This window comes from Lagopus muta, chromosome 13, assembly GCF_023343835.1.
Source record: "Lagopus muta isolate bLagMut1 chromosome 13, bLagMut1 primary, whole genome shotgun sequence".
NCBI classification, from domain to species: domain Eukaryota; kingdom Metazoa; phylum Chordata; class Aves; order Galliformes; family Phasianidae; genus Lagopus; species Lagopus muta.
The window spans coordinates 13,534,869-13,551,480 of record NC_064445.1 but is presented as its reverse complement, the minus strand read 5'-3'; the positions used below and the strand labels follow the sequence as shown (position 1 = coordinate 13,551,480).

Below are 16,612 nucleotides of genomic sequence, written 5' to 3'. Positions count from 1 at the left end.
TGGTACTCTAATACTACACTAGAGTTAGAGAGTTTTCTTCTCAGATTTTGGATGACAGGATATGATTTGAATAGATTAAAATAACAAATCACAGAGCTACAGAACTGCAGAGGTATGAAGGGCCCTCAAGAGACCATTGAATCGAACCCCTTTCTTAAAGCAGGTTCCCTACAATAAGTCACACAGGTGGGCACCCAGACAGCTCTTGAATATCTCCATAGAAGGAGACTCCACAACCTTTCTGGGCAGCCTGCTCCAGAGCTCTGTCACCCTTACCTTAAAGATGTTCTTCTGCGTATTTGTATGGAACTTCCTTTGTTTGAATTTCAGGCCGTTGTTCCTTGTCTTACCACTACACACCACCGAGGAGAGCCTGGCCTCATCCATTTGCCTCCCACCTCCCCATTATAGATATTTATAAACACTGAGATCCCACCTCAGTCCTTAGAATCTCCCACTGCATCACTGAAAGCTGCTGGCATACATCCTTTGATGTAGTAGGAATACAGGAGCTCCTGGCTGCAGCACCCAGCTGAATGCTGAGGTGGGATTAAATAATGGTGTTATCCAGCAAAGTTCAGACTGAAGTATAGTCATATTTCTCTCATATCATTGTGACAGCACAACTTTTTGCTTCTTATTTTAATGGGAGCAGGAGCAGACCTGCCAGCTATCAAAACCATCCTGCCAAAAGACACAGAAGAATTCTAGTAGCTTAGGATCTCAGCACAGAAATCAATGCTTTGGTATGGTGTTACACTGTGGTTGGAACTGTATCAGCAGAATGCTTTGAATTTGATTGTGTGCCACTCGGATGAATTGTTTGTCAGGTTTCTTTTGTATTACAAAATAGTTATCAGAATAAAGGCTGTGATTTTAGCAACACCAATTAAGTAAGCATGGATTACTTAACTGCACTTCCTTCTATATAATATCACCTCCCTGCCTATAGTAACAATGTATTCTGTGAAAATACTTTCACAGGTAGAGAGATCAATTATACAAATATATTTTAAATACATCTTGTTTAATTTGCTTAATTTTCAGTGGTATTATCCAAGTACAAGAGAGCATGCACTAGTATTATGGTGAAGATCCAAAAGAAATCTTTTAATGAGAAAGCTGTACCTTATTCTGTTTGTGTGATTCAATATTTGGAGCTTCCTTTGCTTACCTTGCTGACTTGGACTTCATAAACAGCAGCAGATGGATGTGAAAACATAAACTAAATGAATATTTTCAAGCTGAGACACTTTTTGTTACTTCTTTTCCCCTTTGTTGGGCAAAGTTTTCAGTTATGTGCTTCCAGAGTTCCAACCATTCCTTTTGGGCTATGCATCCACAGAACAGTTGCTGCTAACTCCTTTCCTCCTGTTTCTGTTTAAGGATCCTTTGTTCTAAGGTAATAATTAGGGTGCCTCTTTTCACCATTATTCAATTTCTGAAAGGAAAAATCAGTTAACAAGTCCCATACAAGCTACTGGGTAACATGGCTGTAAAGAGTTCTGCAGCCTTGAGCCCCTGTCCTGGCAGGGAAAGATTGTGTCAAGGCTGAGAGCAAGGAAAAACTCTTCCTAGCAATCACAGAGGAGAAAACAAGCAGCTAGCCCTAAGTGTGATGCATTTCATCAGTCGAGCAATTAAAGCACTTACATTTACACAAACTCTGAGCCCTGATAAATTTAGAGAGCTCAGAAGTGAGTATTTCCAAGACCCACACAACAGAATAAGGAAACAGAAGGGGCTGATCTATCTAGAAGTCACAACACAACCAGCCTGACAAAAACAACCCTTTCAAATTCTCCCACTGCATCACTGAAAGCTGCTGGCATACATCCTTTGATATAGTAGGAATACAGCAGCTCCTGGCTGCAGGACCCAGCTGAATGCTGAGGTGGGGTTAAAGGCAGAGACTGACTATCTTGTTTCCTTTGACCAGTTTGCATTGCGTTGGCCTAAGCAAAAATCCTCTTATATTTACATGTCAGTGCATCATAAAAATGCAATATATCAAGAATACTTAATATTTATCACTGATTTCAGACCAGTGACTGCTGCAACTCAAAGCTGACTTCTTTCTGCTCCATCTCATTAGAGAACTGCTCAATCTGTTTCCTTCTCTCAGCAATAACAGGAGAGCACACAATGCCTTCCTTCCTTCCTTCCTTTCTGCAAACTTTGAATGTTTTCTCCAGAGTTTGTTCTATCTATATGTGAAGTAAAAAAGGTTGATATATTTAGGCCCTTGCCAAGCTCCCAATGACCAAATGCTCTGTCATCACTGGAATCCAACTTGGTATTTCTTGGTATTCAAAGTAAAGCTCCCTTGCAGAGGACTATCTTCTATGCAGCTGGATCCGTTCTACTGGTACTCATTTCAGATGTTGGAACTGAACTGATCCAGTTCTTACTATTTAGAAGAACTATTTACTATTTAGAACTATTTACTGTTTAGAAAAGTGATGGCAACACCCTCAAGAGTTAAAACAACACAAGTTGTGCTGCTACTGAAAACAACATTTTAACTATATTAGTTAGCATAGAGCATTATGATTGCTAGAGCATGATTATTATTAGAGAATGTCAGAGGTGAACAACCACTAGAGGGCTCATTGTTCCATACAGTATCGTTGCAGAATGGTTGGATAAGTCTGCCAAAAGCAAAGAACTTCAATGTCATTTTGTCTTACATGAGGCTTCTATACTTTCAAATCTAAAAATTCTGATTTTCTACTAGTCTCTGACCAGCTGAGAGACTTTCACCATCTCACTGCCACCTCCACGTGCAGACACTGTGTTTCCTTTTGATCATGGTTTCTACTCAAGTGCTTTACACCCACAGCTTCTCATGGTCGGCAATTTGAGTTATTACTGACATTAAAAATCAATATATATACTCACTGTCTATTTTCATCATGGTGATCTAAAATAGTTCTTTCCTAGTCATACTAGAAGCATTACAGTTACTTGATTTCGTAGTTTTGGACATACACCTTTTCATGCACACAAAACAAGTTCTGATGCAGCACTTTGATTATTCAGCTTTTTGGATGGTGTGGCCTCACCTCCACAACCCCATTTGAGGTGTTTACTTCTACCTTTAAAGATGTGAATAATTTACTGACAGATATGCATCATCACCACAGTAGTTGTTTGTTTCCTCTGTTAATATCCAGTGTAGTACCAACAGCAGAAAACAAATACAGAGTATTTTAGGCTGACATTCTTTTTACCAATCTGAGGGTGTGATTGAAGCTCACTCTGGTTACTGAAGTTTCCTCAAGAGCTTGGTGGCCTGGAAAGGCTCTGTTCCGTAGGAGAAGTTTGTTTCATCGACTTTGAATAAGCTGCCATGTCAGTGCTTGCAATTGTACTTGTGTGTCTCAGGCTTTTGATGGGCAATTTATAATTCTGGAACTAATTCTGGAAAAATAATTCTTATTTTAAGCACTGATCTACATTCAGAATCTACATACAGCCTTATCTTTTTAATCTTTAATTCTCTTTCTTGTTATCCATGTTATCTACCACTTTTGATCTAAGCTGATGAACACTGAGATTATTTGCATACGATTATCTGCAATATATTTGCATCTGATTATCTGCAAAGTGATTTGCAAATTTTAAAAATTTGAGTTTTGTATAAATATCATAATTTCTAAACTCTTAAAATCCATTTACCATCATTTACGAGCCCTCCTAAAAGCTTCTTTTTTTCTTTTAGCATTTAAACTCTTCTGCTTGAACCAATCTGATTGATTGGTTTCATTGATAAGAACTGAAACGTTTTTCAGTAAGGCTTCAAGGATACCAGTGTCCAATAAATTATAGCAAAATAGAACAAAACTGGAAAGCACAGGCTCTTCTCCCTGCACAGGCCTCCCTATGTAAGCTTAAAGAATCACATACCAACTGTGTATATCAGCCACAGGTAAAATTAACAAGCACAAAGCAGGCTAACAGCTCTTGTAACACTATTATGGCAGTCAGCTGATTTGATTCTCTGACTTCATTTTATTCCCTGAGACATCAGCTTGAGAAGCATCTTGAGGGCTGCCTATAGGAGGAGTCCCAGAGATCCCCTTCTATTTGAGTGTGGTTTGTTGAAAGACTGGCTTAATGCTGGTGGGTTATTGAACTGTTGTGGATAAGTGTAAGTGTGCATTATGTTAACAGCATCATGTTTTGACTTGGAAGGAAACAGGGAGAAAAGTGCTGTTGAGGCTGTTTCCAAGAAAAATAGTTTGTGTTGTTGTTTGTGAAATGCCTTTTGTTGTACTTAGCAATAATATGGTGCTGGCTCAGGACATATAATAGAGCAAATGCCTTGAGAACTGAAAAATAGCTAAACAACACAGGACATAAACATGGGGGCGATGTCATTGAGCACTTCAGGCATAAAATGTTTAGTTTCCAGTGTATGAAAAGGTGAATTGTTCCTTCTGTTAGTTCTGAAGGTACTTCAAGCTTGAGAGGAATGCTCATAACTGGACGGAAACATTGATTTTCTTTTAGATGAGATTCTTTCTTTTCATATTCATCTTAACAAAAATATTTTTCTCCTAAACTCCACATCTTCAGAGCATTCCTTTACTCATTTAACACACAAGCCTACAGAGGAACATGACGCCATTTCTCAGAGGATCTGCAACCAGCTAGTGACAGTACAGTTTCACCTGTTAACTTCCACGTGGGTAGAGTAATTTAAATGTAGTCTTAAATGTTAAACGTTAGTCTTGTTAGTCTCTCACATTAAAGGTTTTTCTTCATTTCTGCCTGCTTTTGCATCCAACCAAGTTTTGTGCCTATTAATATTGCAGCTTTTTGTGTAAAGGAAGATATGAAATCTTTTTAAGCTTTGATTTTAAATGTTTCAAGTTGACATGTACTATTTTTCTGTATTGTCTAGCATATGTTCTAGCTAAATTAGCTGACAAGGAGAGATATGATAAGTGATGCAGGCTTTCATCTTTCCCAGAAGAAAATTCCTTGAGAGGAAATAAACAATTACACTTCAACAAGCCTTTATTCAAATTCATAAATAATATCTGCATGGAACTGACTCAACAGAGGGAATTCAGAATAACAAATGGTAGTATTGCTATTAAAGTACACTTTAGCAAGGAAAAACATCAGTAACAACAATAAAAGAAAGAAAAGGGGGAAAAAACACCACTGTACTCACTGGCTTGTCAGACTTTCTTACCTTTCCAGGTAGCTTTCCTGTAGTCACTTCCAGTTGCAAATATAGCGTTAGAAGTGTGAACTGTCAGTAATTCATCTTTAAAAGAGTGTAATGTCTATAAGCATCTCTGTTTGGGGGCAGAATATTTAGTCTGTAGATTAATGACAATCTAATTACTAACTCTTGAATGTTTCGCTCATGTTGAGAGGCATCTTGTTCTTGTGCCCTACGAGGGTGAGTGCTTATTTTTTTGCCACAACTTGAGAATTAAATACCAACAGTTATTCTGAAAACTAAGGGTAGAGACCTACTTCAGAACTGTTAGCATGCTCAGATCAAGCATGAACCAGGAGAAATACATTTATGAAAACTAACAGTGAAAGGAATGCTCCATGTTAGGTATTTTTCCTAACCTAAACATCTTTGAAGAGAAGAATTAAGATTCTCTAGCCCTGCCACTGAAGTACAATAAAGTTGTCTAACAATAAGAATCCAAATTGATCAGTCTACTTCCCTTGTTCATAGTCAATAAAATGAAAGAACTAAGTGAGCAGCATTTCCCATGGTCGGTGCAGATTGCACTGCTTCTGCAGTTGATCATTATTCTGATTCCTTTTTGAAAGGTGGAAAAAAGGAAAAGAATTTTCTTAAGACTGCAAAAATATTTCAGGACTCAGTAGATCTCAGGTAGGTATATCACAGCCAAGCTAATAATGAAAACAGCATTGGAAAGAAGAAGCATGTATGTGCATATGCTTTTATTTGGAGTAGGGAAACAGTTTTCCAGATTTGTGAAAGAAATGCACATTTGATCTCATTTGTGCAGCAAAGAATACAGCAAAAAGACTGGGTGAAAAGAGATAGAGTGCCACTGGAAAGCCAAAGCCTCAGATTCTACTTTGTACAGGAACAAGCCTTCTGGTTTACAAGTCTAAGCAATAGAAATTTGTTGCTTTCTGTGCGCAGGACTTGCATGTATTCATGTGCCAGTCTGCAACTGCTACTCTGTGGCTATTCCAAGTCTCATCCTAAGTGCTCAAAGCATCCTTCAGATTGCAACACTGTGCCAAGTGCTATTCTTCATACAAGGAATGACAGATTAACAAGCAGACTCAACCCAACTTCCGTTATAAGCAGATGAGAAGGATAAATATGTGACTGAGGCACCACTTGCATCTCCAAAGATCATCAGATCAAAGATCCTGCATGCTGTATTCATATTGTTTGATTAAAAATCTGAGTAAACAAACTGCAGTACTTTAACTGGCAGCTAACAATGCTGTGCAAAATTTGTCCCCGTTCCTGCTTTTTTCCTTCAATCCACATGGCCTCTTTGCTTTCTGTTTTAAGTAGGCATTTCTCATTTCCTTCCTACTATCTGTGACTGTACGAGTAGGAATTCACATATGGCACGCTTCTCACTACCCGGATCAGGCACATAAAACAACATTAATGTTAGTCCACAAGCTGAGGAAATAAAGCAAACCTTTCTCTCCACAATGCACAGTCAGCCTGGCAAGCTGGCATCACTCACGGCTAACCAAGAAGTGTCTAACAATGGTGGGAGAAGACAAGAGCAGAGGGAAGAAGATAAAATGTAGGTTTTTCAGTTCTTTCTTGTCTCCTGCAGTGGAATTGCTTAGTTACAGATTGAAGCAGTGATTGAGCACCTGGTGGGAAGGCAGGACCAACCAGGGGAGCTCAGGTGCATGCAATGTACCTGAGTGATTGGAAGGGCTGGAGCCAGGATCCATCACTTCCCAGACCTCATTTAAGGGTTGGCAGTGGAGATAAGGGTATCTTGCTGGAGATACCTGCTTACCTGAGGCCTTCTAAGGGTAAACAGCTTTGCTTTCTCTTCCTCCCCCCTTTGTGTGTCCATATTTGAGCATATCCTCACCTGCAGTAGCCTAGGACTTTGCTACTGCGCTGTTATTGCTATGTATGCCATTGTGTTACAGCTGCCATGGATCTCCTGTGTGATCTCAACATAATATAATTGCTTTATTCTTCATGAATAAATTCCCTGGGACCAGGGCAGAGCTTAGTTGGAGCTCCCAGGCAGATGGTGTGCTTGCAGAGGGTCTATGTAATGCTGTTCTGGGTGGCTGACCTTTGAGCTTGAGGCCTCAGCATTTCTTCATCTCCTGATGGTGGATTCCACCATTTTAAGACATCACAGACAGGAAAATAAATCTAACATAAGATAAAAGAAAAAGTCTCGGCTCTTGTCCGAACACTTTAGTTACAGGAATTTATTACTTTTAGAGAACCTCTTGTATTGACATATGAGTTATATATGTTTACAATGGATCTTAAAGAGATCATAAATTACTTAGTGAAAGGAAGAGAAGATGTGGTTAACTAACAGAAGAGAGCAAGTGCTTAGTGATCTGTCAATACTACTCAATCCTTATTCACAGAGTTCAGAGTGCTTTTGAGAGAAGTTGAAACAAAGATAATGAAGGAACTGTGTGTAAGCCACCCAGCAGATCAGAACTGGAGAGCCCAGATCTCTTGACTTCACAGCGAATCACAGCCTGAATGTGAATTAACAATTCTGTGCTGTTGTAAAAGAGCACTGATCATATCAGAATACCCAGTTTTGCAACAGAGATGCTCCTTTTTAATGAGTGGATAATCACAGAAAAATAGGGCTGGAGAAATCTAGAGAGGTCACCTCATCCATCACTGGAAACAGGGTTTAATAAAGCTGGAATGATGCAGCTATCCAGGTTACAGGTTGCAACCATCTTTGAGATTAAAATGGTAATGCCAGTTTCTTCCATAACAACCATACAGCCCTGGAAAAGCTTTTGCCAGCATAGGGCAGTGTGAGAGAGAATGAGTAGCATGGGGAGGAGAAAGGCAGTTGTGGTTTGTACCAGTTTCACATGTTGGACTATGATTCAGCTTGTTTTGTTTTTTTTTTTCTTCTGAATTTCTTGTGTTTATTAATGATCATTTTCAAAGGTCAGGAATATTGGGGAAAAAAAAGTCACACTCAGTTATGTAGCACATGCAAAACTGATGAGAATGTTCTCTATTCTATTATCTTCATTGTTAATAAGATTACCAAACAGAACCTGTGCAAAGGCAGATTCTAGGAACCCACTGATATTGCTCTCCTTCTGACAGTGAACTATCACTTGTGATCCAATCAGTTTTGTGTAGACCCTGTAATACATTTATCCAGACAATATTCTTCAAACTTACTAATGAAAATATCATGTAACTGTCAAAAACCTGATCAAACTGACAGCGTGTTCTGTCCCATGCAGAAGGCCTTTCCTTACTGAAGGGGAAAAAAGAAAATCAAGTTATCTGATGTGATTTATTTTTGACAAGTCCTTGCTGACTGCTGTTGTTCCCTGGTTATCATCTATGCACTAATAGTTTGTGAGATGATTTGTCCTAGGATTTTCTTGGGGGGGAGGAGGGGATTGAAGTTGATTAGGTTGACCAATCTATATTGCACTGGCTTTTCCCCTTCCCTCATTACCTCCCACCACCTTGAACAACTGGAAGTGATAGTTGCTGCTGATGTTTTTCTTTATTTTTCTTAGCATCTCATCCATCTTGATAGTTAAAGAAATAATTGAATTCTTATATCATATTCTTTAGACTCAGACAATTTGAAAGCATGTATTCTGAGTGCTCTTAATCCTTTCTTTCTCTATTCCAGGCTGCAGTCATTTTGTTCTTGGCATTACCTGTTCTCACTATCTGCTTGTGGGTGATCTGGTTTGGAAGTTTGATGCAACAAAGGCACTGATTGCTTTGATTTTCTTTACCATTTAAATGATAATGAAATTCTGGGAGAGCACTGCCTTGCTAACTACACATTTTAACTGAAACCCACCAGTATATTTAGGTAGAAATAATCCATACAGTAATAAACTGTCCTTGCAAAAGACTTTATAACAATTCTATGTTTTATAATAAACATGGGTTATTTGGCACTGCTGTTAAGTTTTCACTTATTCAATTTTGAAAGAGGCTATACCATCCCTTGCAATTTCACTTTCTTGTTTTTATAGGTCCTCTAACTCAAAGCTCAGATTAAGATCTACGGTCTTCTTTAAGAGCTTTTCCTAGGATTTTTAACACAGTGATACTAATAATGTTATTTAAATGATGATAAACTGAGAAAGTGTTTAAGTGAACACTTGCATACATTTCACCTGGTTCTTATTTGATTATATATTTGACTATGATTATAATTTTCTTCCTTCAGTTACTTGTGTTGAGTGAAGTACACAACATAAACAATGTATTATGTATTAAATATACTCATATAATACTTGTATTATGGCATCTTTTACTGCACAGTGTCTGCTTACAATTGTAGGATGTCCACACAAGCAACTGGGCTGGGCAGTTCTTTTATTCCTCTATTTGCAAAACACAGGAATGCTGCTTGCAAAGATAAGCACAGGGTATTTGTCCCATGAAGCTTACCAGCTGGGTTGTTTGCTGCCATGAACAACCTGGAATGTGTCCATCCCTCAGACACTTACAATAGAACAACTTCTGCAGCTACAAGTGCAGGTGTCTGTGTTTCTTCCAGTCTGTCACCATGTGCAGTGCCTGTGGGCTGTTCCTGGGCCTTTCTTGTCTCACTCTATAGGTGAAAAAGATCCATAAATAGGATAGCAACGCATTGTCAGGTGGTGTTGTTTCAGATGCAGGGATTTCTTTTGATTGTGTTCACAAGGAAATGAACCTCTTGCAGTCATGCTCTACCAATCCTTTTCCTCATAACTGGGTGGGTGCAAGAAACCTAGGTATGTGACTAAGGGAGATGAGGATCAAGATGTGAGCACGTCTCTTTTGTTGGACTAGTAGTGACAGGCCTATGGGTGCACTTCTCATTTCAAACCTGCACTGGCTGGTGTGGCAGTCTTGAGCTGCTGGGGGTTCTCAGCGTGTGGAGGTGTTGATAAGAGTGCTGGCTGGGTGCTGTGCTGCTGGGCCCCTCTGCTCTGAGGGCATCTGGGTGGTGTGAGGAGAGCCAGGGAATGGGGGTCATGGATAAAGGAGTGCAGAATGCTTATCTACAGCAAAATGGTGCTGGTGGGTTCTGCTGCTCATAATCAAAGCCACCATTTCCCTTGTGCAGTTCTCACTTTTGTATCACCAGGTTACAGTGATGAAGTGTTGGCAAGTAACTGCATTATTTGCTTATATACAAGATGCACAGAATCGTTAAGGTTGGAAAAGACCTCTGCGATCACCCAGCCCAGCTGCCCAGCTCCCACCAATAACTACAGCTGTCAGTGCCACACTGACTCTTGATGCCCCAGGGACCGTGTCCTGCCTGTGCAGCCTGTCAGCATATCACTGTTCTTTCTGAGAATGATTGTTTTCCTGATAGTCAACTCGAACCACCTCTGGTGTAACTTGAGGACCTTCCCTCTCGTCCTATAGCTAGGACTGAGTGTACACCTGCCCGATCCCCTCAGTTTTGATCACACGAACAGTTTACATCTGTTATATTCGTAACCCGCACTCGCCCTGGCCGGAGGGAGACGGGCGGGAGGCGGGAGCGCGCGGGGCGGAGCGAGGGCGGGGCGGGCGGCCGCGCTCAGCCAATCCGGGGGGGCTCGTCCATTTTTCGGCGTGAGGCAGGCACGTCGGTGGGGTGATGCTACGGCGCCGGGAAGGGGCCGGCAGGGCGGCGGGAAGCGGCCCGCCCGCTCGGGCTCAGCGCCGCTCCCTCCTTCCCGCCGTTCACCGAGGCCGGGGGCTCCGGGCACGGGGCCGGCTCGCGGGCAGCGCCGCGCGGCGGGAACGGGCGGGCGGCGGCTGCGGGGAGCGCGAGGCTGCGCGCGGGCCGAGGCGCGTGAGGAGAAGGCGGCGCGGGGCAGGTAGGGGCGGCCGTTAGCGGCGGTGCCGGGCTGAGGCTCGCCCGCTCCGTTCATCCGTCGCTCCGTCCGTTTCCTCGCAGGCTGCCGGCGCCCGAGGGAAGGGAGAGAGCTCTTCTCTGAGACGCGGGGAGGAAGCGGGACCCCCGGCGTTTCATGTTCCGCCGGCCCGACGGCATCTCGGCGTTGATTCCGACCCGCTCCCACCCGCGCCCGGACAGCGACGGCGAAGAGGAGCGGCGCCGTCCCGCCATGTCCCGGTACGGCCTCCGCAACCTGCTGGACTGGCTGTATGGCGGGGTGGACCCCAGCTTCGCCGGCAACGGAGGGCCGGAGTGCGCGGCCTTCCTGTCCGGGCGGCAGCGCTTCGTGGAGAGCCTGGTGTTCCTCAGCCTGGGCGCCGCCGAGATCCTCGTGGCGCTCCGCAAGCTGCGGCAGCTGAACCGCGGGGAGCTGGAGGGGCACCTGCTGCAGCAGCACCGCGCCAAGACGGAGAGCCTGGGCAAGAACCTGCTGCTCGTGGCGCTATGCCTCGTCTTCGGGCTGGAGGTGGGCTTCAAGTTCGCCACCAGGACGGTCATCTACCTGCTGAACCCCTGCCACGTGGTCACCGCCGTGCAGGTGAGGCTCGCTTTGGCTTTGTGCTGGCGAGGCGGTCGGTCTGTGAAGGTTCGCACCTTCGTAGCGGAGGTTCGAATAGCGAGGGTTCGTACAAACGGTTTAGAGCTTGGCTTTACTCGGCTGAACTGAACGTGGGGAAGGAAAAGGGTGAAACTGCAGCAAACGTCAATGTCTAGCGCCGTGGATGAAAAGGCTTTTTTGTCACCAGAAAATGTTGTTCCCACCAGCTGCAGTGGGATAACTTGTGCCAGATTTGATTAAAAACAAGGTTACTGCTCAAGAGCCTGTGTGATTTACACAGCGCTTTTTTGCAAGGGGTGCAAATGTGTTTTGTGAAGTTGTTAAAGTTGCAAAACTTTAGTTGTTTTTTGGTGACAATCTTGTTTTGCTTTTCTAATTTTAAAAGCTGCGTGATGATCATGCAGGTGAGGATCATGCGTGAGGATAACAGGTGTTATCCTTGTCTTCTACACGGTGGTGAATGAACTGAGATGGCTTGATACCTGTGGGTGAACTGTGCTCTAACAGGTTGTGGCTTAGTTGCTGGTAGATGATAATGCACAGTATGTGTAGTTGTCAAACTAATAGAGACATTCATAATTAGTGAGTGAACTGTGATATCTGAAGCTTACAAACTATTTGTGTACAGTTCTGTGCATGTACTTAGCTCACTGAGGTTGTCAAAATAATCCTTGTACTAATTTTGCTAATTCTCTACCATCAACATTGGGTAGGTAACTTACAACGTTTGAACTCAACAACAAATAGAAGATTATATGGAAGTTTTTTTTTTTTTTTTTTTTTTTTAAAGCTGTTATGGTTTAAAAAGACAGAAATAACAAATTGGATCAATACCATTCCTTTTCTGTTTGCAAATAGTATCTGATAGTACTAGAGGTCTGGGGGTGAAGAGGATCCTTTCAACAGAGGTCACACAGGCTTTTACAGCAATAATTGGGACATCTACAGAAACTAAGTTCCTGTTCCAGAATTTAATTAGTAGGTTATGTGAATTCCTAAGCTGTGAGGCAGTGCTAGGTCAGTATTTTACACCATAGTAGAAATGCTTTCCATAAAGTTGTAACAGTTGTTGCACAATCAATTAGTATTGGTAAGGAAGTGGAAAACAGAAGGTTTCCAAGAGCTGTACAAATAATGGAAAAATAAAACAATATAGCCGCATTCCATTGCTTGGCAACACTCTCTATTTACTGGAATGTTTCCTGTTAATTCTCTGAGATGATGATGATGACATTTTAGCATTATGATTTGAATACTTTGTTCTCTTGATACAGTATTATAATGTTGTTTTATGATTTCACTATGGTATTAACAAGAAGTAGCCATCAGAACGAGGGAGGTGATTTTGCCCATCTGCTGCCCTCTCATGAGACCCATCTGGAATACTGCATCCAATTCTGGGCCCCCCAGAACAGGAAGGCCATGGAGCTGCTGGAGCGGGTCCAGGGGGCCACGAAGATGATCAGAGGGCTGGAGCACCTCTCCTGTGAGGACAGGCTGAGAGAGCTGGGGCTGTTCAGCCTGGAGAAGAGAAGGCTCGGGGAGGACCTTATAGGGCCTGCCAGTACCTGAAGGGGGCCTACAGGAAAGCTGGAAAAGGAGTTTTTATTAGGGCAGGTAGTGACAGGATGAGGGGAAATGGCTTTAAACTGGAAGAGAGTAGATTTAGTTGAGATATTAGGAAGAAGTTCTTTACTGTAAGGGTGGTGAGACACTGGGACAGGTTGTCCAATTGTGTTATGGGTGCTCTCACCCTGAAGGCGTTCAAGGTGGATGGAGCTTTGAGAAACCAGGTTTGGTGGATGGTGTTCCTGCCTATAGCAGAGGGATTGGAATTAAATGCTTCTAAAGCTCCCTTCCAACCCAAACCATTCCTTGAAAAATTAGTGCTTACAGGTAAATTGGGGGTGACATTGTTTAGCTCACTTCTTCATGCCTACCCTCAGAGGTAGAGAGTTAACCTCTGTAGTCAGACTTGGACAATTCTTAATCTATCAGAGCAGTTGTGGTACCTTCTTTCTTATCCTGTGCTGATTACTCACTAGAAATGGTGTTACTGCACTTTGTGAAATTGAGAACAAGGATATGTCAGCAAACTTCAGAAGCAATGCCCCTTCATCCTCAAACAGATGTGTTAGAAATGGGCCTGGGCTTAAAGTAGGGAAATAATATAGCTGCAGAATGGACACTTTCAGCAGAGAAAACAACTTATAAACAATGATAGTTGACCTCCGTCAGCAGGAAAATAATACACAGTAGGTAGAATCTTGAAAGTGTTCTTCTGGCTTGACCTTGCTGACAGCAATAGGTTGGCAAGATGAAATATATGAAAATGTCATTTATCTCGCATTACTGTTCTTACAGCATCTTGTACATTATGCAGCTGCAGGGCCGGAATGTGAGGATGAACAAGGTAGGAGGTGAAGAGTTGAAGCATGCTATAGCATTTGCAGTCCTGTCAGAGGGAAGCCAGAAGTGGTTGTTTGTAAAGTTCTCTTCATCCACTCAGTTTCTGTTTTCTTCATGTGAGGCTGTTTCTTCTCAGCAGCAAAAGCTCTGGGCTCTGTGCCAAAAAATATTTGGAACTGGAAGTTGTCCTTCAGACTTGATCTGCATAAGGCTTCTGCTTTTGAAAGACCTAAGGCTGAAATGAAATGACGAAATGAAGTGGGAATTATACATGTGGTGCATTTGAGCAGACAGAACTGTGTCGTATAATGGCTACCGTGCTCTACTAATGAGTCTGTTTAGATCAGGTGTCTAATTTCTGCTTATCACACCGACCTGTGTTCATATCAAATCTTTTTCATAAGCAGAAAAACCAGTTTACATGTCTTACTGTTAGGATGGAGCGTTGGTTGAATGAATGTATTTAATTGCTGAAGCAGTTGTCCTGGTTATGGGATTGAATTTGTTGCCATCATGCCACTATTTGGATAATATGCAAACACTGCTGCTGATTTCCAGCCCAATGATAGCTTTTGGTGTCTTGCTTAGCTTAGAAACAGTGTTGTTTTTTTCACCAGTATTGTAAGTGCAGCATCAATGAGAAATCAATGAATTTTTAAAGTTTATATCCATTTTAAGCAAAAAGTGAAATAGAAAATGTTTGTTTAATGTGCTGTTTCTGCTGTGGGGCTGGGGGTGTTTTGGTGCAGAATGACAGCACACGGTGCAATAAAGGGGGAAAGGTTTTTGAAGGAATTCTGAATTTGTGCTCATTTCAGGACTGAGTACATATGGGGGTATGACTGAATCAGTGCCACTGCTGCAAATCCAGCATAGAAGCTGTACTAACAGAGAAGCTGTAGGGGGTTTTCTTTTCTTAAAAGTGAAGTCCCCTGGGGTGCTGTGAACTCTTTTTTCCTTGCACAGCAGGAAAAATCCAGCATGTGTTTAGCAGGCTGTGTTACTTTCTCAAGACATCGGTTGTTTAAAGTATTTTAGGAACCATTTATTGCATTGAATTTAGAGATGTGAAGGAAATCTTTTAAGTTTCTGCTTCAGCAGTGCTAGAGGGAGGATTCATCCCAAAGCATATAACTGCATTATTGATCTCTAGATATTTGGTGTAGGAGGCTTTTGCAGCTGTTGCTCACAATCAGTGTAACTTAACTAAATTGCATAGAGTTATCTCTGGGTAACCCGTAGGACATCAAGCAGGAGATGCAGGCAGATAAAGCTAAATGAAGACAAATATAAACTAGAACCCAGAGATGAAATTGGTCTGTATTGTGACCAAGGAATTTGGAGCACAAGATGTAGGAAAATATTTGTATACACCAGTTGTGGGGTTTGTTAGCAGCAGACGTACAGCTGGTCCTCTTAGTATGCTCTGAGTTGTCCACTTCTTTGTTGTAAATATGCCAGTGCCTGACTTCAGAGTGATGACTTAACACCAACCTATAAAATGAGATTTAGGTTGGTTTTGCTTCAGGAGAAGCTTTCTATAAGGCTGTTTGCAAGTGTTCTTACAGAATAATTTATTCCAGGTAGGTCTTCAGCTGATAGATTGCCATAATCTCTTTCAGTTACCGTAATATCTTTCAATTGCACACTGAATGCTCTTTAGGCAGCTCAGGACAGGCATTTGTGTGCTGGAAGGAAAAGATGAGCCTAAAATAATGCAGAGCCAAGTTTCACCCAGTGATTTTTTGAGCTGATATTCATGTAACTAAAATCAGTGCAAAGTGCACCTGTAATTCAGTAAATACTAAATCCTGGGTTCGTTGTTTCCAGTTCTGGCTTCTTAGTCACCTGGATCCTTCCTGTCCTCTGCAGGACAGGCTGCCATGTGAGTGTGGATTTCATTCGTATGCCTTGCTCCTAACGCTCTGCGATGTCTGGAAGAGACCAGTTAGATTGTGTATGTTTTCTATATTCTGTTTCTTCAAAAGCTCGAATTAAAATTGAAGAGGCATTAATATCCTGAAACCGATTACAGAAATAGTGGAGATTTTTATAGAAATGACACTAAACTGTAGCCAACAGGTGCTATTAGGTAACATAAGCAACAGCCCCCAGGTGGAGGTTTAATGAGTTGTTCAGTTCTTAAGGGATTGTAGTATTCCAAAGAGAAGATTATTAATAGTTCTGTCTGCTGCTGCATGTATTACAGTCCTTGTGTCGGATGTAAAACAGCAAAGGCAAAGTTTCCCATGAATTTATGCATTTTTCAAAGTGTGCACCTCTAAATGTCTATTTCTAAAACTCTCCTCTTTAAAATATATGTACATCTATGTATATAATTTTTGTGTGTATTTTTACACACAAAACCTGCAGAACATGCAATTTTTAAAGCACTCTGGAAATCAGGATCAGGTTTCAGGAGATCTGATAAAACGGAGGTTTAGTTCAATTTGTTATTTTAAGGCTTAAGAGAGATAAAAACAAAGACTTGTGAAAGTGAAGGCAAAGT

General features: G+C 41.8%; 1 protein-coding gene across 3 annotated transcripts in view; it reads left to right on the top strand.

The window, feature by feature from the left end:
• The first annotated feature begins 7,001 nt into the window (after positions 1–7,001).
• The window catches only part of TMEM164 (transmembrane protein 164), a 45,768-nt gene continuing 36,157 nt past the window's right edge, over positions 7,002–16,612 (top strand). The window contains exons 1-2 of one of the 3 annotated variants that reach the window (XM_048959236.1): positions 7,002–7,023; positions 11,136–11,673. In XM_048959236.1, coding sequence (XP_048815193.1) covers positions 11,209–11,673 — 465 coding nt within the window. In that variant the 5' untranslated portion in view covers positions 7,002–7,023; positions 11,136–11,208. Of the gene's footprint in view, positions 7,024–10,821; positions 11,056–11,075; positions 11,674–16,612 lie in introns of those variants that run through there. The other 2 variants (XM_048959234.1, XM_048959235.1) reach the window with 2 other exon arrangements.